The sequence below is a fragment of the Micromys minutus genome (genome assembly GCF_963924665.1).
Source record: "Micromys minutus genome assembly, chromosome: 23".
NCBI lineage: Eukaryota > Metazoa > Chordata > Mammalia > Rodentia > Muridae > Micromys > Micromys minutus.
The window spans coordinates 17,960,405-17,983,773 of NC_137958.1; the positions used below are offsets into that span (position 1 = coordinate 17,960,405).

The 23,369-nt window shown below is 38.1% G+C and overlaps 1 protein-coding gene and 1 pseudogene across 2 annotated transcripts in view; one reads left to right on the plus strand and one right to left on the minus strand.

Annotated features, from left to right (window-relative positions):
• Window positions 1–23,369, minus strand: part of CACNA2D1 (calcium voltage-gated channel auxiliary subunit alpha2delta 1) — a 412,683-nt gene that overhangs the window by 170,437 nt on the left and 218,877 nt on the right. Inside the window, exon 5 of the mRNA XM_080936313.1 lies at window positions 202–243. Coding sequence (XP_080792439.1) covers window positions 202–243 — 42 coding nt within the window. The remainder of the gene's footprint in view (window positions 1–201; window positions 244–23,369) is intronic.
• LOC308435706 (ribosome biogenesis protein NSA2 homolog) lies at window positions 4,050–4,834 on the plus strand (annotated as a pseudogene). The gene has a single exon. The product of its transcript is annotated as a ribosome biogenesis protein NSA2 homolog (transcript).

A 23,369-nucleotide genomic window follows, 5' to 3' on the forward strand; every position in this document is an offset into this window, starting at 1 on the left:
AGAAGTCAGAATACCCTTTCTAATATAGAAAGGTCAGTAAGCCCTCAGAACAAGAATTAACACCATCTCCTTGATGCATCTAACTAATGCTTTGCTCTTTTCATCTAACAGTCTCTTTAAATGTGTGCAATCCAGTTTCAATTGTTTAAATCAATCCCACATCATTGGAAACAATTTAATGTACAATATTTTAATACTTACATCAAGGTCATCCTTAGCATTGTAGTAGACAACTTCGTTGCTCTAAAACAGAAAAAAAAAAAAAAAAAAGAACATTGTGTTGATAGCAAAGCACAAACAAGGAATCCTGGCCCTAACAAAATGCACTTTATTCATATTCTAAGTGATAACTTTTTCACAAATTGGTTTTACAAAATGCCCTACAAAACCCACAGATCATCAACTGTTTCCAGAAATACTGAAGCAGTTCACCAAGGCAGAAATTGTAGGAATTATAGTGAAGAAAAGAGCTCAGAACAAGACTTTAAAACATTGTCTAAGAGAAAGAACATGTAGATTTCATATGTCAAGTGCATCCTTGGGACACACAAATAAACACATATATATATATGATAAATAATACACACCATAAAATAAGGTAAGGCAATTTATTTATTAGTGTTAAAGTGTTTTTGAATTTTATATATAACTCTCCACAGTATTAACTCTTGATGACATAATAAATGCTGTGAGAATTTTTTTTATGAGTTTAAAAAACCAACTTCAGATAGTAAAGAACACCAAATTATATGTGCCAAATTATATAAGGATAAAACTATATATTAGTGTTATTTCTCCTGTTCTTGTGAAGTGTTAGATTTTTCTTTACACATCTGCAAGATTAAACATAACTGACAGGTCCTCTGAAGATAATCTGACTGAAATATACTGAAAATGTGTGTTTGCTTTAGGAAACTTGAAGACCTGATAGGGACTCTGGCCATTTTCACCTTTCAAGCACTCATGCTTACACGTGCTCACACACACAAACATACACATGCACACACTCACGTACAAACACACAGATGTGCATGCATGTACACACATACATATATAAAATAAAGCTTGTAAAAAACTGTCACTTTTATATGTGTTCAAAAGTCACAGGTGTCTGGGGTATAAGATTGTATTTAGTTGACAGTTCTAGAGTTAACGGACTCAACTGATTAATCAAATGTCTGAATATATGCCTCTTCATAAAATAAAGCATAATTTTATTTCCCAACTTACAAAAAATGGAAACTAGATCCCACCTTTTGTTGTTACTATGAAAAGCCTACGTTGGGATTAAAGAGACTATTCTAGTCTCTATAAAGACTGAAGAACCCCAAACGCAAAATATTAGAGAAGATGGTTCATCACACTGATTCAAACCCATAAACTGGAATTTATTTCATGGGGGATTGATAGAACTTTTAACATATAATTTGACTTTTGAAATTACTGGATAGTGAACTTTAATGAGCACAGAATTTTCAGTTCCTGAAATTCATGCAGAATCCTTTATGACTGAGCTAAATACAAAAGCAGGTGACACTTCCACATCCCCTGAGACCCACATCTAATCATGACTTTATTGATTCCACTCGAAATACAGGCATTTTCGTTTCAGAGACAATTTTCAGTTTAGAATTGGAACCCTGGTAACAGGTTAAACACAAAGTAAGTTCGTCTCCTTAGGAGACTTCATTTCCTACTTCATGCCTCTTGCATTTGCAAAATCAGAATGTGTAGAAAACTCAGCTGTGTTAGACTTTGTGCACTTCAGCACCGTCTTATAAACAGAAACATTCATACCTATAGACCTCTGTGCTGTGTCAGGAAAGGTAGGAAACAAATGAGACCCATCTTCTCTGACTGGAAACAGCTCAACTACACAGCACAGACCAGAGGTGTAGGATGACGTTTGGGTGACAGTTCTAGAGTCAATTGATTAATCAAACTGTTTCCTACATGTGACCAGGTAAACAGCTTAAGACTTCTAAGTATTAGGCTGTCAATAGGGTCCAGGTATAAAAAATCATTTGAGGAATACCTCAAACTGAATATTTTGATTCTGCTAAGATAAATTGTACATGCCTCCCAGGAGACTGGCTCTTACCCAGGTCACACAGCTCTACCTGGCTCCAAGAAGGCCTGCTTCAGTCTGAGACACTCAGGTCAGTTAACACCACCAAATGTAACCAAATGGCAGGAAGCAAGCACAAGATCATAGTGCACTTTGGCACCGTGAGAACTCAGTTCTCTCACAGCAGTAAATCCTGGATACCCTAATATGCCTGAAAAGCAAGATGATGGCATAACATCCCATATCAAGAAGATAATAGATGTCTTTAAGGAAGATATACATGACTCCCTCAAAGAAATACAGGAAAACACAGGCAAACAGGTAGAAGCTCCTAAAGAGGAAAAAAAAATAAATCCCTTAAAGAAATACAATCAAGCAGGTGAAGGAATTAAAATGGTAAGAGAATTAAAAATAGAAATAGAAAAAATAAAGAAAACACAAATAGAGACAACCTTGGAGACGGACAACTTGGGAAGGAGATAAGGAGCTGCAGATACAAGCATCACCAACAGAATATAAGAGATAGAAGAGAGAATGTCAGGCATTGAAGATACCATAGACGGTAGTAACACACCAGTCAAAGAGAACATTGGAAAGTGCAGATATTTACATTATAATTAATAATATCAGTAGCATATATTTCATAATTTTCCTGTTAAACCTAAACAAAAAAAAGTTTAACTGCTCAATTCACTAGGATGAATGTGTATAACAATCAGGGTTTGGAGACAGTCAAACTTTGAATTAGTCACATAATTCACATGTATGCCAAAATGTCCCTAAATATTAAAGAATAAATTTTATAACCATATTAAATGTCTCTCTAATTCCAGTTTTTTTTTCTTTTAGAAAACAATAACAATTTTTTGGAATTTTTTATTTCTATATTTCAGCACTGCTTGCCTCAGAAGTGATTTTTAAGTTACAAAGATCTCATATTAGGAAACTTGTCAATGACTTTTCATTTACAGCAAATATTGTTTTATTACATAAAATGTTTGTACAGCGACATTGAAATAAATCAGCACACAGTAAAGTAATTCAAGTTTGAAATACCAAACTCTTCTAAAAATAAGATAGAGGTATAATTCACAGAAATAAAAGGCAACTAAAGCAAATTTTATATTCTGATATTAGACAAAGAAGTAAGATTAGGACAAACTCACTACCCAAAAAATTGCTCCTTTTTTTTTTTAATTTATTTTCAAAGATAGAGTTGAATGCTTAAAGACACAGAATTTGCAAAGAGGACAATGTGTCAGCTGAACTCCTTATCTCTTGTTTGACTGGTTTCCCTGCCTCCAGCCCACTAGGGAGATTTATGAAGCAGCAGAGGAATAGTCAGACCTCAAACACTCCAAACTACCCCAGTTTATCTTGTTCCATGACTTGGATCACTTTATTGTACTTGGATTTATTTCAACATTTTGCCACATACCCAAGTATGACTTTATGTAGCAGAAACAATAGATGGACATAAGTATGGTATGAAGAGTAACTGCTGCTATCCCTAGTTATGATCAACAGTTTTTCTGACCTAGTCAGTGCCGAGTTTTGGAGACTTAGCATGACTTATGCATACATGCTACCCAAGGAACAAATGAACTCACTTCAGCACATCAGTGGCAAGATCCAGGTCCAGATCTTGCAATACCCTAACTTGCTATATTAAAAATCTCTTGGTATCTGTAGATGGCAGAGAATTAGACCTTTCTAAGTGTTAACTTTAGCTCCTTTTTATTAATGAGTTTGAATTCATTGTTAATAACTTGCATACCCCCTCATTAAAAGTTCCCCAAATCCTTCCTCCCATGATCAAATCAATATTATCTAAATGTTTAATTAAACTATAGCATGTACACTAACCACTATAGGTACTGATGAAAGAATAAGTCATTATGGCTCGTGTGCCAGTGACACCCAGAAATTAAAAGGTTTTGGAACCCGGGAGGTCGCAGACTGCTCTTCCGCGGCTGTCATCATGCCACAGAATGAATATATTGAATTGCACCGCAAATGATATGGATATCGTTTGGACTACCATGAGAAAAAGAGAAAGAAAGAAGGTTGGGAGGCCTATGAACGCTCAAAGAAAGCAAAAAAAAATGATTGGCCTGAAAGCTAAGCTCTACCATAAACAGCGCCATGCCGAGAAAATACAAATAAAAAAGACGATTAAGATGCATGAAAAGAGAGACACCAAGCAGAAGGATGATGAGAAGACTCCACAGGGAGCAGTCTCTGCCTATCTGCTGGACAGAGAGGGGCAGTCCAGAGCAAAAGTACTTTCCAACATGATTAAGCAGAAACAAAAAGAAAAGGCGGGAAAATGGGAGGTTCCTCTACCCAAAGTTTGTGCCCAAGGAGAAACAGAAGCATTGAAAGTTATTCGAACAGGAAAAAGAAAAAAGAAGGCATGGAAGAGAATGGTTACTAAAGTCTGCTTTGTTGGTGCTGGTTTTACAAGAAAACCACCTAAATATGAGAGGTTCATTAGGCCAATGGGTCTGCGTTTCAAAAAAAGCCCATGTCACACACCCTGAGCTGAAAGCTACCTTTTGTCTGCCTATACTTGGTGTGAAAAAGAATCCATCATCCCCACTGTATACAACCCTGGGTGTGATCACCAAAGGCACAGTTACTGAAGTGAATGTGAGTGAGTTGGGCCTCGTGACACAAGGAGACAAGGTGATTTGGGGAAAGTACGCCCATGTTACCAACAATCCTGAAAACGATGGGTGCATAAATGCAGTCCTGCTGGTTTGACAGTGATGTCATACAAGTCATTACCGAAGACTGCACAGTCAGGATAACACCGCCACTGTGACCTTTTTGAACTACAAAGCAGCCTTACGCCATGTGCAGTTATCAAGTATTTATTAAATTGTAAAGGAAAATAAAACACTGCCCAATTTAAAAAAAAAAAGAATAAGTCATTATGTTTCTTAATTCTGACTAAATACTTTGATGAAGATTACACATCATCATCCAAGAAAACAGCCCAGATAAAAACAGTATTGTCAAGATAAGATACAATATTATGGAATAAAGCCAGCAACAGCTTCAACTAGACCATAGATTAGTGAAACCTACAGAGAGTGATTTTTCATAACTAAGTCATCTCAGATGACAAAACAAATTGTTTTGCTTCTGATTTTAACCAAGTAAGTTAGATGTGTATTATCCTCTTAAAATAAATTTACTTATATGGTCCATTCCAATATAATATTGCTGCTTGGTGAAATTTAAAGTGTCCCTGCGTAAGTTAAGAGGAAAATTACTTTAGTCTCTTAGTACCTATTGAGAATCAAATATCAAATCTTGGCAGAATAGGCTACTCTATCTTAATAATGTATATGATGAGTGACAGCTCCTGTATCCCGGCTTCCTGTAAAAGTCGGTCTCTGACGAATGGCTGTGTTAAAAGTCTGAGGTCTAAGAACCAAGCTTCCTTGTAGAAATAAGATCCTGCTATGGGTGAATTAAGTATTGGAACCAAAAGTTATGAATTTATAATCCACACCCAAAATGGATGGCACGCATTTTATTCAAACAGAGATTAACTCTCTGTAAAATTCCATAATTCCTTTTCTCTCATGATGCCCTTGATTCTACATATCCCAGAACATCACCCGCAGCTGTGCTTTCTCCTAATGTTTTTTTAAACATGATTTTGATGAATTTTTTTATCGCTCCTGACTCTTAAATTAGAACTGCTGAAGCTATAGATATTCTTCATTAAAAATGAGATATGTCCATCATTTTTGCATGTGATGATCTGAAGTTTAAATTTTATTAAAATATATTATTAACAATTTGGCCCCAAAACCACAGACCTCATCTCTAATGCCTGTGCCCAGAAAGAACAACTGTAGTGTGTATGGAGTTTCTACTGGAGCCACTGCTACACTAATCAAAACGGCAGGATCGACAGGCTTAGTCCTGCATGTGCATGAGTGTGGGGAAATGTTTCTAAGGGAGCAGTCCTTTAAAGCTCCCTCATGTCATTACATTAATTTGTTCTGCAGACTGGTGAGCAGGTTGAGAATGTGAAATTGGTGAGAAGGAAGACAAAAGGATGAGCAGAGTTGTATGTGGTTATCAGTGTCACCAAGTCACTTACGAAGACACTGCAGGCATCCATGTTTGTATTACAGGAGACGTCCCATATAAAGACTGTTACATAGACAACTATTACATAGGTGCAGAGGGCCTAGGTCCAGCCCATTCTCTCTGCCTGGTGGGTCAGTCTCTCTGGCCCCCAGTGGCGCAGGTTAGTCAAGATTCTCTAGTTTTCTTGACCTTTCTGGTTCCTTCAATCCTTCTTCCCCCTCTTCCACAGGATTCCACAAGCTCCACCTAGTGTTTGCCTGTGGGTATCTACGTTGGTTTCCACCAGTTGCTGGATAAAGCCTCTCAGTTTTGCTAGACACCTATCTATCTGCAAGTAGAACAGAGTGTCTAACAGTGTCAGGAGTGGACTCTCCCTCAAGGCATGGATCACAAGAGCCGAGCAAGCCATTGGTTAGCCTTTTCCTCATTTTTGCTCCATCTTAACGGCTGCACCCTTGAAGGCAGGACTAATTACGGGCCCAAGATTTTGTGGCTGGGTCGATGTCCCAACCCCTCCATTGGAAGACTTTTCTGGTTACCGGCAAGGGATAAGGTTTCATATCCCCCAATGCTAGGAGTCTTAGCTAGGGTCATGCTCATAGATTCCTGGAAGTTTCCATCATCCTAGGTTTCTAGCTCATCCCAAAGATGCCTCTACTGATTCCATTTAACGGAGAGATTACGATGTTTCTGAGATGCCAGAAACATTGATTCTGAGGCTGTGTTGAATACTGTTCAAACTCGGCTGCCTGATAAATAGGTATCAAGGGCTATATGAAAGTATTAGAAATTTTACACAAAGATAATAAAATTCATAAAATAAATTCAGCTTTTAAAAAACATCTTAAATAGAACAAATGCGTGCATATAACCCACATAAGCATACAGAGCACACATACACATGGTTCAAATAAAATATAGTATAGGCCATTTTTAGAACAAAACAAGAAGAAACTACAAGTGGTAAATTATTTCAGAGCTGCTCAAATCTTGAACTCCCCAACATGGATCAATTTCTTTTAGCATTAAGAGCTGTTCCAATTTATTTTTTTCATCTTATAGACTTTAAGAGTAATCTGCCCCTGAGCATTCCAGTGCTCCAGAAGAATTTAACAAATAGAAGGCAGAGACACTGGAGAAAAGGCAAAAGTAGAATATGAGAAGATAAATTTGTTATTTTCTGCAGGCCCTAAGTCTCCAAGGAATTGGAGCTCATAAGTGAGCAAGCACATCCCTGATGCTGTAGGACACACTCTGTGCTGCTTCAGTCTGGAGTGTCAGTGACACTCTGCTTATCATCATCAAACTCATTAATATTTAATCCATGAGATCCTCCACTTCTCATGTCCTTCCTATTGACTTTTACAACACAAAGCTCTTCTTGACTTCTGATCACAGCTAAGAGCACTTGAACGAGATCCTAGCCAAAAAAAAAAAAAAAAAAAAAAAAAAAAAATGTTAATTTGCTTCGTTCTGTTATGAGGAGCACATCTCCCAATTAACCGCTATCAATTTCAGAAAATCATCACACTGGAACAAAATATAAAAAAAGCTCAAATGATGGTAGTGAATTTATACTGAGTATAAAATAGTAGTTTGAAGAATAACACCTCAAAGAATGTTATGGATATCATGGCCGTGTCAGTGGATCACGTGTCTTACTGACCACAAGGAGCAATATATGGGGAGTGAGAGACTCAGGTGTGGTTTGCCAGGTGCATGCTGGGATTCAAATGAAATTCCTTAAAGCTGGTAACCTCTTTTGGATGCAGAAGAGCCTGGTCTTCTCAAAAAATAATGTTAAAACTTTAATTAACCTTTCAGCACATTGTTCTTTGAGATCCCCGTTCTTTTTATCCCTCCCTTTCAAAGGAGACAATGGAGCACTCTAGATGAATAGGGGGCATGAAATGGGAGGGAGACGATTGGTTTTATTTTACTTTAGTCCATTTAAGGCAGGGGCCTTCAAATCGCGCCCTGTAAAAGCAGAAAGGGAACACATTTTTTAAAGTGAGCTGCATGCAAGAAAATAATCCAGGGAGGCCAATCGATAGACTGTAGTGGCATAATGCTCTGAGTCTGGAATCGGGAGCAAGGAGCTGGTCTTTAGATTAAGGCTGCTGAGAACTAATTTGGGGTGATAAAGGGAAAGGCAAAAAAGAGGGGACTGTGAGAGGCAGCAGGGGCGGCAAAGAACAAAGGGGACTGGAGGTGTGCTTAGAATTCTAAAACTGAGGTGCCAAGTCCGACTTTCTGTCCAGACTCAGAAGACAAGTGCTCTTGTGGCAAGTTCTCCTTCCGGTGATGAACTACCCTAACTTCTCTGCCTCTTAGTGCTTCAAATGGCACCTGCTGTTTTCACCAACCCTGTCAGGGAGAGCACAGAGTCATTCCCTGGTTTATGATGATTCTCAGGCCTGCTGCCTCAGCTCCTAACTCTGCAAGCTTCTCCTACTGCACTGTGTTATATGGTGCGAGCTGGGAGGAGGCAGAGATTGGGAATCCTTCTGCTTCTGAGGCCCATGCTTGGCTGAAGAGCATCACATGCCTATAGCACGAATCTATCTATCTTCCCTCACAAGGTTGCTGAGACAATTTAGATCTAGCCTTATCCTTGGCAGAAAGGGTTTTAATGGACTAGTTTTCACCTGCTATACACGTGATTTGCCAGAAATGGACAACAAAGATTAGAACTGGACATAAGGTTCTTAGGAGATGATGACCCCAGGTGATATTGGGGAACCTCTAGAGAAGTTCTAGGTTCCTGTTAATGAAGACCAGAGCAAGTGACAGAGTTGCAAGACAAACAGACAGTTGGTAAAGACACTTACAAGGGAGATGGGATGGGAAAAGGGTGGGACATTACCAGCTCAGAAGAACCTTTTGCACAGGATGAGACTGAAAGACCTAAGAAATACAAGTTTAAGCAGAGGACCAGGTACCATGGTGAAACACATCCAGCTAGAATCAGCTGCTTGGAGTCACCAGTCCTATTGCATTTACTGCATTCCTTTCTGCACCTAGGAGATGCTGTTTCTAAGGGTGCTAATAGCTCCTCTTTTGTAGCTGCACTTAATTAAAATTGATCTTGACCAAATGCCATTTGCAGCCTAGGCACCTCCCATATGTGGCCTTGGCACCTCCCCAGAAACCTCATACCCAATAATATAATGCCAGGACTTAGAAACCCCTACTTATCCCTTTTTTTTTTTTTCTTTAAAAACCCCTTAGCCTAGACATCCAGGTTGCTCACCTAACCTGCAGAAAGGTTTGAACTCAAACAAACCCTCCTGTGAATTACACTAGACACTAGTCCTGGTTGTCCTTAGTGTCTCCAGATCTGAACATAACAAGGCTTGTTGGCTCTATTAGACAAGCACAGACTTTTTCACACACACTAAAATATATGTAACTTGCAATACGTTAAACTTCAGTTGTTACATATCTCAGCCTCTTAAACCTCTGCCAATACACTTAAGTATTATAATTAGATAGAAGCTATCTTCTGACATCTAGACTGCTTCTCCCCCTGAGCCTGTGGTATATGCTTGTTTGACCTGGCTAGGCCAGGAGTCTTTTAGCCGGGTTGTTATAATGTATTGTGCTTTCTGTCAGTCAAGTGGGAACTCTCACTCACTGCCCTACCCTCTTACTTCAGTGACAACATGAAACACCCACAGGAGAGTAGAGAAGATCTGAATGGGAATAAAAATATTTAAAACATGTGTGCAACTGAAAATCGATTTCCTGGGGTCATTTTGTAGACTATAAATTATCTAAAGAAGACTGACTGGGTATGCCCTCCACACCTTGCAGCATTTTAAGATAATGCTCATTCCTACACACTGTAGACAGTCTAGAAAGCCACTAGATGATAGGACTGCAGGTAGATGAGGGAGAGGCTAGAGGAAAGAGAGCTATGCTATGTGCTGGTGGGATGTGGGCAGGGAAACAGCTGTGTGTGCTGTAGCCATACTGGGATGCTTTAAAGGCTGAGCATGGGACAGATCAGCCAATGACCTTCAGCACTGAGCTCTGAGAGCAGGGCTTCTCAGGCATAAGCTCCTCTCTGTCACATGCTGGGTAAAGACTGGTGGGCTAGCCATTTTGAGTGTTGTAATAACAATGTTAGAAAATGCTTGGTTTTGTCTAGAACCTTTTGATGTAAAGGAATCAGACAGCAGGTACTAATGAAGAGAAAAATAAATCAGAGTAATACAACTGTGCTGAGGGGTAAGTGGTGATGACTGTCTTCTATCCCGGAACCAATCTTCGCCATGTTCAGCAAACGACCGATTTAATAGGTTCAAACTTCTTACTGCCAATCGAGCTTAGAACTTCAGTGTGAGAGGAACGCAATGAGAATTCAATGCCACCATATATCTGAAAGAGCTTTGCAAAATTTAGGGAAATATGGAAGCTGATCATTATCCAGAATTCAAATTACGTTGGTGTTTTATAAAATTAGAATGTGTGTCTTCAGTTTAAGTATTCAGGCTGTATTTATTAAAATAAGTTTAAACGTTAAATAAAAATTTCCTAATGTTAAAAGAAAATTTACTTTTTGTTTAACATAAATTATGAGAATTAGTCTTTAAATAAGAAGTTGTGACTTAAAACAAAGAATGAGTTATTCCGATAAGGGCATGCTTAAAGGAGGTTTATTCTAGGCTGATGCCATCCCACTGCTATGCAAAATATTGCAGATGTATAGGTCTAATTAGAGTCTTCAACATCTCAAACTAACATTCCACCAACATTTAGAACAAAGGCACACATCAATGTATTCAGTTTGATCATATTTTCCTTTTTACTGCATAAGAAACTCCATGTGAGAAATATTTTACATTTAGAAGATCAAACGATTTGCAAGTCAGTCCCAGGTGTGAAGACTGAGGAGAAGGTGTTAGCAGCCAATTAACCTTTACAGAACCACCCCTTCCCTACTCAAGCAGAAGGCTGGATTTCCTCCTTCATATGCTCAAGATTTGGCTACTTTCATAATCACTTGTCAAATTCAAATATAATAGATCCTAAACCATCAAAAGGATAACAGGTAGTCACAGAACATCAAAAGAAACAATTGCTTCAATGTTTACATCTTTAATCTAAGTTTATCAAATTATATCCTCATGATGCTACGGAACAATGGAACAAATGATACAGGAAAAGTCTACAAGTGGTTAATCAAAGTTTATAAATATTAGTGTATATAGTGTGCTTTGTTTCAGTATCAAGTAAAAGATTTTTAAAAATAGGCTCTTGTTTTTTTTTTTTTTTTTTTTTTTTTTTCTTGGAAATTGTTTAGGGAATAACACAAAAGAGATATCAGACCTCAGTAAATAAGAAGGCTGGAAAACACTCCAAGAGTTTTGTTTTGTTTTGTTTTTAAATGGGAGTATCTTACATACTCAAATGATTTAATTTGTTCTGAAGAGGTTGTAATAGGAAAGTTTGGAGTATATGTTGTAAGCACATTACCTGTGACAATTCCTGCTTGTGTTGTAGATGTTGAAGGTACATACTATAACATGTAACCTGTGATAAGACCCACCTGTGTTGTAGATGTCACAAGGTTGACCCACTGCTTAGAATCTGGTGATTGTGGAGAATTGGAATGTTGCGGATGTACAGGAAATTATCTTGGCCTGTCTTTAGTTTCTCAGTAACTATTCACTGTCTACCTATGCCTGGCCTCACATCTCTGCTAACATCACCAAATCCTTTTGTGATATATTAACTTGACCAGTTGCTAGTTTTCACCCACCCAGAAGCTAAGGATATCATCAGATGGGCTCTCCTAGCAGAGACACCCATTTTTCTCCACCCCTGCTACTGATGTTTCCACCAAATATATATTTTTTAAAATGATTCCATTTATACCTTTCTTTTGTTTCATAACTATAAAAATATCAGGAAATTGTTTCCATATTGTAACATGGTATTTAGAGCAACCTAAATCTGTAATTCTTATGCACAACTGCTCATAGTTGGTTAGAGAATAAACTGTCTTTTATTTCCTTTGAGGTGTGAGCTACATATTTTGTTAACAGTATACATTGTAGGATGACTAAATTGAGCTAATTAGCATACACATTCCTATTTATGTGGTTAAAAGCAATCAATCTCAGCACTGTACAAAGACACAATATTTAGAAAAGTTAGCGTTCCTAAGGTAAGTTTGCCAGAGAGACAGGGACATTCAATTAAATTTGAATTTTAAATAATGAATTTTATTAGTGTATACTAAGGAAGAAATTGTTTATCTGAATTCAAATGTAAATGACCATGTAGTATTTTATTTGCCAAAATATAATTCTACATTTGTGGCAATTTTTAAGTTTTATGGCAGAGATGGACAAGATGTTTTAGCACTTAACAATCCCTTTCAAATTAAGGGATCTCAAAAGAGCAGTACTAGTGTTACAAACTTAACCAGCCTATAGAAAAATTAACTTTCCAGAAAGGTCAACATGCCCCCCTTTTATGTGCACAGCTGTTATACCTGTTTAGCCAAAGTTGTTTTATATCTCAATGGGACTTTTGCGGATAGAGAACTATCAGACACCTTTTAGTAAATTCTGGATTTCAAGTGGGTCAAATCAACACTGAATTAGATATATCATTCTGTAAACAGGTGTTTACCAATTTCTGCTGACTTGAGTACATTCAAATGAAACTTGACTGTCATATTCATCATCTCTCTGTCATATTCATCACAGCAATGCTGGTGATTTCCTTTCTCTGAGAGGCCAGCTGGTTTCTTGTTTATGTTCCAACTTACAAGCCCTCTGACTTCACATATTGGGTCTTAGAAATTGTTTTCCAAGAAAAGGCACCAGTGATGGCAGACAAATGGCTGAGCCTTGGCAATGCCTAAAAACTCAGGGCTCTGACTCCTTGGGAGTGTTCTCCCTTTTCAAGATCTGTTGCTAAGATAACAAGAAGCCAAGATTCCTTTGGGACTTGATCTGGTATTCAATATTGTTTAAGGTTAAATCTGGAATACTTATTTGTAAGCTAAAAGGCAAATTGTGTGCTCTTGGAGAAAACTACAAAGCCACTATTATGCAAGGCAGTTAAAGTAAATATTTCAGCAGTAATTATTTAAGTAAGATGTCTTTAAAAAAAAAAGATGTTACAGAGTCTATAACATTAAGCTTTATACTTAGCTTTAATCTTCTTGAAAGACTGGGGTAAATGTGGTACCAGCATCAGTAGCATCATTGTTCTTGTATGATGAAAAGAGGATGCATGAAACTAGTTCCTTGAGCAATATTTTTCTTCATATACTCAAAGCCTGAACCATGGTGAGGGGCAACAGATAGTACAGACAAAGCCCTTTGCCCAGCAACTCCCTAGAGAGTCCACATGCACCACCACACATAATCAGCAATGTGGAAAGATAAGGTGGGAGGCACACCATAGGCAGGAACAGTGGAGAACAATGGAGAAACGCCATCTGCTAGATCAAGGGACTGTCCCATCTGAACACTTCGTTTCCCTCCATTTAGTTCTAGCTCAGTAATAATGACTGGATGCTTGGAAGAGAAAAAGGCATAGATACTAAAGATCCTGACTTATTACCAGGATGAACAGAGCTTGTTAATACCAGTTATATGACAAGAATATATGGGTTTGAGAATGAGTGAAAACATGGTATGGCAAGAAAAAATAAAGTAGTAGCCTAAGACAGGGTAGGCCAACTTCTCTGGGATGTTCCCCTAAATTCCACCCCAGTGCATTTTGCTTATTACTGTCTTTATGTTCTCAACATAAAAGGGTCCAGGAATAAAAAAAAAAAATCCTCACAGTAATAGGGAAACATGCCATCTCATGCAGAATCCATCACAATCTTCATTGTAGAAATACTTAATATTAATCATGGGTTTTTACCCACCTTTTAAAAATATAGTTCCTGAATAAAAGACTTACAAGCTTTATATTTATAAGCTTCAATCAGCACTACAGCTGGGCAGATATCTTTCCACTATGTTATTTGAATCTATTTCCCCATCATTAAACCCATTTTATAATTTGACATGCTCCATCTGGGCAGCTCTTAACTGCTGCATTAAATATGTGTGTGTATGTGTGTGTGTGAATGTGTGTGTGTGTGTGTGTGTGTGTGTGTGTGTGTGCATGTGTGTGTGTGTGTGTGTGTGTGTAGTGTGTGTGTGTAAGATCTAGGACTCCACACCATGCCCGGTTACACTTTGTCCCTGGTAGTCTCCCTGTCCCAAAGACTAGCTGCCCTCTCCTGGCTGGCTCTCTGCCACAAACTCTGGTTACATTCCAGTAACCCAGTAAAATCAAAACTCCTAGAGGCTTGTACTTTAACAATCAGATTTATATCAATAAATTCTCACCCCACAAAATATCCACACAATAAACTCAGAGCTAACTGATATGATAAAATCTGCCCACCTAGATAAGACAAATTGTCCTATAATAATCCATCTCTTATAAGACATTCACAGCTACCTGTGGCTATTTAAAGCCACATGGAAATGGATCATCTTCTTCCTCCTCCATTTTGGTTTCTCCTCTCTCTTGGCTTTTTTCCTCCTTTCCAAAACACTGTCCCCGCCTTACTTATTTACTGCCCAATCACAGGCCTTGCCTTATCTTGTGCCTGCCCTCATCTTAATATCAATCACACTTAACTCCAATTTGCTAGCCCTCATGGTCATCTTTTTATGACTTACCTTCTACTCTCTCTGCTCGTGGTTCTTATCAGAAACCCAACTATCTCTCTTCCTCCCAGCCACTGGCTGTAGCCATCTTTATTCGCCAATAATGAATAACTTGAGGGTGGGTAGCAAGGTTAAATAGGGTCACTTGGATCTATGTAGAGTCTCTCATCTCTGGGGGCAACCTGGCCTTGGAGGCTAGTGTTTAGCATTACAATACAAGCAAAAAATCAAACCTCAACAAAGCCTAAAGATATACAATATGAAAACAGGAAATCAAGGCAGGTAAAGAGAATGGCCCAGATAGTAACAAAAATAAAACTTGAGGTTGAGAACATTAGGCTCTGAAAACTCCACTTCCCATATTCTATACACAATGCTGCTCCCTTCAGACTAAGGCAGGTATGAGTCAGCAAAGGGGCTTCCAAACATCAACCAGACCTTAGTTCTACACACCTTATTTTTTGAGGTTTTCTTACTGAACTTGAACCTCATTAGTTGGCAAGACACTTTGGTCAGTGAGCAGTTGGGGTTGACCTAGTTCTGCTAGCTCCTGGTTGCTGGTACTGCGATTACATAAGTTCTCACCACCCTGGCTTTTCTGTGAGTATTTGGAGTCTGGATCATGGTTTAGTAAGTGATTTATTTATAGAGTCATTACCACTTTGGGGATTGTTAGAAAAAAATTAACTCTGTTTGGAACAACATGGCAATGTTTCTATCATTAAAGATTTGGTGCTAATACACAAGATCAAAAGCATCAACTTCATGCCAGAAGGTAACAGCATAAGACATAGTGGATGGTTTTAAAATATACTTAAACCGTGTTGGTCTTCTCTGGGCCAAGTGAATTCTTCATGTGTCTGCTTGGGTTCAGCAACCCTTGCACACAAATTTACACAGAGGCCATTCTTGCTGGCTTAATTGCTTATTTTGTTGACTTCCTTCTACCCTTGGTTTCTATTTACTTGGCTTATCAGGTTTCCTGGCAGGAGGCCTTTTGTTACCAAACTGCATGGTCACAAATGAAGCCCCAGGAGAGCTTGAAAGCTGTAAAACTAAAGGTCTGCTACAAAACTTTCTTTCTCCAGGGATGTGGTGGTAAATCAATTTGTAAGCAATTGGGTGATCATTGCTTTCTAACCTGCAGTGTCATCAAACTTCAAGGTATTTTTCAGTTTCTATGCCACAACCTTCCTCTTTTCACAGAAGCTCCCCAGTACAAACTAGTTACATCTCTTAAAATGTATATAAAGAAGAACTAACATTTTCATAGTAGTATTACATTATTACAAAAGGAACTCTGAATATTTGTATTCAAATAATAACAAACCTATTAACCATTCACAATGTTTGGTTGCTCATTTTGTTTGTGATGAGGTTGGGAGGGATGAAATTAAAACTGAAGGTTGAGTCCATTTTGTCTTCCATAATTAAAATTTGAGGGCTTTTCCCTCAAAACATTCTGTTTGAATGTACTATACAGATGCCTTGGTGGCACATGCCTGAAATCTCAGCACCTGGGTGTTGAAAGGGGATGATGTTGAGTTAAAGTACTGTCTGGTTATCTCAACAATTCCAACTCAGACTGAATATGGTGTGGAGTTAGAAACTATAAAATCAAATCGGTCAGAGAATAAGGAAATACATTATAATGGACTGTGGAAGCTGGTAAAATTTCAATTTCTACACTACTTAGGGAATAGGATTAACATAAGAAAGCACTCTCTCCATCAAACCGAACAATGGGCTTTTGATACCTATAAAATCAAAATATTGTGATGAATTAATTTTTTGCAAGGTTAGCCTTGAATTTTGCCTTTGCTGAAGAATTTCAAAGCTATTAGAAACTGGGAGTCCTTGGCACACCTCGGCTCTAGGTTAGACGACAATTGTTGTCATTCATTCTCTGCACACAAAGCTTTCCAAAGGGCATGAGGATGGTTCTATACCTAGACCTTGGCTTTTATCTTAGCAGCTTGTTCTCTGAGTCACAAAGCATGACTCAAGACAATTCACACTCATCAATGAAATATCCTTGACATTCTAAGTACTAAGAAAAGAAGCATCAACAAGAAGGCCATTAAGCCCCATGCGAGAGAATCTGGTGATGTACATATCCAAACCTTTCTTTCTGGGCAAGCAGATATGAAAATAGCACTGTGGTGGGGGTGGTACAGGGCTGATATTGTATCTTTTGTGGATCTGAATTATCTATACCTTCTTCCACAGCCTTTCTCTGACAAACAAAACAAAACACTTTACTCAAAGACTTTTGAGATGGAGACACATTGGGTATTAAGATCAAGGCTGTTGCACTAATGAAATTACATTAGGAATTTCAGACAAATCTGTAAAGTCAAAAAACTTCTGGAGAGTCTCAGAATCAACATCCCTGGTAATTAAAGAAGAGAAACATAGATATTTTCTGTCAGGATATTTTATTACCCTTCTGGCTAAACAAACAGGCTCATGTCATCTTAAATATATAATTTGGTCATTTTCACTCAGCAGAAGGATCATGAAAATAATTTAGCAATAAAGCCATCAAACATAAATTTTGACTTATGACAACCACATTCTGTAATCTATTCTCTCTAGAGAGAAACTAATGTAATTTTTTTAAAAGAGTATTATCCCTTTAGATTAAGAACCAAGTCTCTTCAAAGCAAAAGCACCTCAGAACTTTAAATATCAGTGTGGAAATCTTAGAGTTATTAGAGTTTACTGTTTGTGAGCTTCAGAACATGGAATTCCAATTTCATAAAAGTAGTAAAGGTGTTGAATTCTTTCAGGACGTATCAAAACCCAGAAATAGCTACCCTGGATATTTTTACCTAACTGTATGTATTTATAAAGAAGAAGACTAGTTTATCTGGGCTGCTATGTCACTAAGAAAAGAATTTTCAATGCAAGCATGAGGATGTGAGCTATGGCCTTCTGCACTCATATGTAATGGGAACAGCAACAAATACAACCCCAAGTTAGTTGGGGATAGGACAGAGAGATAGATGGGTCCCTGGAGCTCTCTGCTTGTCAAGATAGCCCAATCATTGAGTTTAAGATCACATAGAGACCCTTTCTCTGAATGTAAGGCAGGAAGAGACTGAGAAAGACATTGCATCAACCTCTGATGCCCATGTGCTTTGACATTCATGTGCATCCATTCCCCACCCATGTACACACAGACAACACATAAGCATAAGTCGACAACATGTAAAAGCTTATTGAAATGGATTCTGAGTATGTACTGCTTTTGTCATTTTGCTAGTTGATGTTTCATGTGTCCATAACTTTAAAAAGTTTCAAAATGTCCCCCACTCCCTCCCCCCCAAAAAAAAAGAAAGAAAGAAAAAAGAAAAAGTGTTTTAAGGTCTAAAACAAAATGCTCAGCTTGTGACAATTATATAAGAACTGAGAAGAGACATGCAGGGATTCCCAACCTGTCAGCCACATATTTATTGTGCATATCTAAGCCTAGCTGTGAATGTGGTCTTACACAAATCATATTTTTTATGCTATACCATGTCACGGTATTATAAAACTGGACACACTTGGCAGAACATTTAATCAATCTTCTTTATTAATATACTTAATGAGAAAAATCCTCTGGAAGTGTTAATATAAAAAAGAAATTTAGCATAATAAGGCCAACAATGAAGGTACTATCATAAAGTATTGATAAAGCATTTGGTATTTCAAAATTATAACAATTTCCAGAAAAACTAAGCCACCCTGTATTAAAGACCTGACAGCCTGAGTGACTGATAGAACGTATGACCACAGAGAGCCGGCATATGGGAGACACAGGGCTAAACTATCATGGACAATCTGTGGTTTTCCTGACGGTTTTCTTTTTCTTTCTTTCTTTCTTTCTTTTTTTTTTTTTTTACATTCACACTGGATTTATTAGATTGGTTTACATGTATGGTCTTGGCAGTTCAACATTAGATGTTTCACACTAGAGAAGCAGAGAATCTACTTATATGCTCTTGAGGCAGGATATCTCACAGTCCCAATCTGGTGCTAAAGGCTTTGAGGAGACCTGGAGAGCTACTGGAAATGAGCCTACTATAGAATTCCATTAATATTTATTTTAATATCTGCCAAATAATACCTCAAGAACAGCATAGTTGAAGTGAAGAGCAAGCAAACTAGTCAAATTGATGCTAGTTACAAGCACGAAACACTGTATCTAGGAGACCTTTATTCAGTACTCTGGGTTTATAAGCCTGTTTTTTGTCCTATATCCAAACTCAAAGCCAGGCATCTCTGTTCTCTGTTTTGTTTTCTGCTTCTAAATCCTGGCCTTTCAAATCTTTTCTCCTGTATTAATTGATTTTCTGTCCCTATGTCATAAAAAGCAACTAAAAGATGGAAGAGCTTATGTATGTTTATGGATTTCTGAATATTGAGCACATGGAAGACAGACCTCATTGCTAATGGCCTGTGGCAAAGCAAAGCATCATGGTGGAGAGAGATCATTGAAGGATGGGTTGCTCATCTTATTATAGCCATGAAATAAAGAAGAGAAGCCACCAAATCCCTTCTGTTTGTTTAAGACATCTCCATTTATTTATAGATAATTCTCCTATGCATGTTGAATTAATTCATTAATGAGGTTAATGTCCCACTATCACTAGTGCCACCAGCTAGGACATTGCTCACTCTTACATCTACTGAACTTTCAGGTAAAATCTTTAGAACTTACTAGCTTTGAAGATCACTGTCCTCTACCAACCCCCAAGGTAAGAATATGTCAGGAAGCATCCCAAACCTACAATAGTTTTCTCTGCTTAGCTGTAACTTGCCTACCTGCTGTTTCACCTACATGGCTGGGAAATGAGAGTTCCTCCACTTACTAAATCCTCTGTTCTCTGCCTAATAAAATCTAATGAACTACTTTCAGATGGAGAATGTTATTTATGACAGTTTGGATTTATGTTCCAAGGCCATACTCCCTGATATTTGGTTTAGGAATCAACTATCTCTTAATTCTTTCTAGGTAAAACCTTCAGGAACCATTTCTAACCCTCCTGTCTGTACCCTAAGAGGTCTAGATGTCCAGGACTGATGGAAAAAAAAACCCAAATTCACTTCAATTTTAGGTTTGAATCTGTTTTGTCAGAGAGTGTCTCCTCTATATATCCTTGATTGTCCCTGAATATGGACCAGGCTAGCCTTCAGTTTGCAAGCTCTTTATTTTCTGAGCCCAAATGTCTCTCACCAATCCAAATGACTCCTTAATTATGTCCCTACTAAGTGAATGTGGTGGGAAAGAACTATCATTTGATATTTAATATTTACCAGATAATCAAGACTCTCTGGGAGAGAAGTCATAGAAGCAAGAGATCAGCTGGAATGTCTACAGGCAAGTGAGACAGGGCAGGAAAACAGCCAGCCTGCAATGCTACAAATGAGCCAAGAGCTCAGAAAAGAGTCCAGATGGGATTAGACCTGAAGTCAGGTAACTATTTGGGAAGAAAGCATAGGCTCTCAAGAGCAGAGTGCATATGGCATTCTAAAACTAGACAAGTGCTGTGATGACAGGCGTTGGAAGAAAACTGACAAGGGGTGAGATAGTAGCAACAGGAACGGCCAGAAAGTGGGCTTCCTGATACTGGGAGAAATAAAGTGTCCAAAGGAAGAGAAATTCTAAGTCTGTACAAAGACCAAGTATGAAATTAAATAGAAAAGGCTAATTTGGTTTTGGGAAGTGAGGTACAAAGGAGGCACAATATGAAGATTCTTACATGGGAGCAATGGCTTCCCTATGTGGGAAGATGAGGAGCAAATCCAAGGGGTGGCCTCATATTTCAACTGAATTCTGCAGCATAAGACAAAGACAGAGGGAAAGTCACAAAGTAGAAGGATGTGTGATTTTCATAGTTGTTTGTTTTCATGTATTTGTCATTTTTTGTTTGTTTTCTAATATTAAAGACTCTGTTTTTATCCTGAAAAGTATTGAAAAAGAAATCAATGGCAAACAGGGCATGGTGGTCCATGCCTTTAATCCCAACACTCTCCAGACAGAGGCAAGGGGATCCTTGTGAGTTCTAGGCCAGTCTGGTCTAAGTACTGAATCCCTGGTCAGCCAAGGCTATGGAAAGACATCCTATGCACAAAAACAAAAAGTGAAAAAAAGAAAGGAAGGAAGGAAGGAAAGAAGGAAGGAAGGAAGGAAGGAAGGAAGGAAGGAAGGAAGGAAGGAAGGAAGAGAGGGAGGGAGGGAGGGAGGGAGGGAGGAAGGAGGGAGGGAGGGAGGGAAGGAAGGAAGGAAGGAAAAAAGAAAGAAGAAAGGGAGGGAGGAAGAAAGGAAGGAAGAAAGGAAGGAAGGAAGGAAAGAAAGGAAGGAAAGAATGAAGGAAGGAAGGAAGAAAGGAAAGGAAGAAGGAAGAAAAAAGGAAGGAAAGAAAAAATGAAGGAATAAAGGAAGGAAAGAAGGAAGGAAGGAAAGAAGAAAGCAAGGAAGGAAGGAAAGAAGAAAAGGTCTTACTGAAAGACAGGAATATATCTACTCATCAGGCTATATCATATGGTTGGAGGATTGCAATAAATTAATCAGAATGAACTTTAAAAGTGTCCACTTTGATGGGGAGAGTTGCTCACTCACCTAAATTTCTATAGTTATTATCATGTTGTCAATTCCAGTAACAAAGCCTGGCTGCATACTTTAAGGCAATCATAGAAGACAATAATGTGTATCAGACAATCACATACTTCTCTCTCAACTTACAAATCTAAGCATGGCAGCCCCAAATGTCCATTTAGAGATTGGCTATGTATACTCAGCATCAACTGAATTATTTTTAGTATCTTTCCATCATGCTGGACAGCATGTTCCAACTTAAAACAATTTACTAAGTCCTCAGTCACCATCATCTACTCTTTCGGGCCACATTCCATGTCTAAAAGAGTCCCACTGGAACCCTATCCCAGAGTCTACAAAAGAACCTGCACTGCATGCTTAGTCCCTTTACTTAAAAGCTAAAAATGTCCTGGTAGCATCAACCCTTCAGGGAGAAAGGTTTCAGACCGGGTATTTAACTCCTGAAACAGTCTCTCTTTCCCACAGCAATTTTAGCAGAGCCATTAACATGTCCTTAATTCCACTAAATTGAATCCATTCCAGCATCTAATGTTATTTATCCTCAATACAAAATTATCTCTGGGAATAGAGTTATTGTTCCAGAACTCTACCCTTAAAGAACTTCAGCAAATAAGTGTGTGTGTTCTCCTACTTCCTGGGTCATGAAGAAGATGTTCCTAACTTACAATTACACCCTCAAAGTTGTTCAAGGTGCTAGGCACATGTACATAACTTGCCTTTTGGAACTTTGGTAGATACAGATAAATAGAGCAAGAGTAACCTCAATGGTTGGCCTAACTATGATAATACAGGCTAAGAGCTGGCAAAATTTCTTTTGATGGATTGACTTCTTCAGCATCATATGATTGTCTCACAAGGAGAAGATGGATATTCCCATAAGGCAAAAGGGAATGGGAAGGATGCAGATGAAGGGACATGTTGCAAAACATGTCTTTTCTCATAGAGAAGAGGCTTAAATAAATACAAGTGAGTCGTTTCCTTTAGGTTCTTTGTGCCACAGACTAAGTACCAACTTGCAATCCTTACTTGCTGAAACTAGTTAGGATTTGGAGTAGTTTCATTTGATCCATGTCTAACCAGTATTCATTGTGTCTCCAGATTAAAGAAATTTCAATGAGGCAAGTAGCAATGTCACAAATGGAAGCTGGCAAATGCTTAACGGCGTTATTCCCATTCAGGGCCTGTGCCAACCTGCCTGAGGTTATCTCAGACTGACTTGGAGTGTCTCACAGTATTTTCTGTGGGAGACAAATGGTGATCAGAGGAACAGGGGGCAATGACTGAACAGCTCAAGGACATGGTTGTATCGATGAGCACAACAGAGCCAAGATCTTAATGAAACAGAAATTTTAAGAGAATATTATTTTGCCAAAACCGCAGAGCAAGTTAGTGTCAGATGAAAAACTATGTAGATTTATAAGAACTCTAAGCTGAGTTACTCATAACAGCTTCAGGTAAATAAATGTTTTCCAGCATATAAAAGTGGAGTTCAACAAAATTTTTTATAATCTCTTCGGTAAAATTGACAGTAAAGTTTACAAGCAAAAACAGATATCCCAATAGAACAAGTTATTATTTTCTAATAAAAATGTATGCAGGATATCATCCGTCATGCATTGTCATAGACTACCTCTGTATTGTGTTAGCTATCCTACCCTGGAAGTTTACATTTTAGCAGTAAAAAATGTGGAGGAAGAATATGCATGAAAAGCATGCAAGCATCAGGAAGTCATATAGTATAGCAAATCTAATATTGGTCAGTCAAAACCATACCGAGGTTTCAGGGATGAGCAAAGGTCTGAAAGGAATAAAAATATTTTCTTTTAAGAGAATAATATTGATTTACTCTGGGATGTTTATTCCATGTGAATCAACCATTAGACTG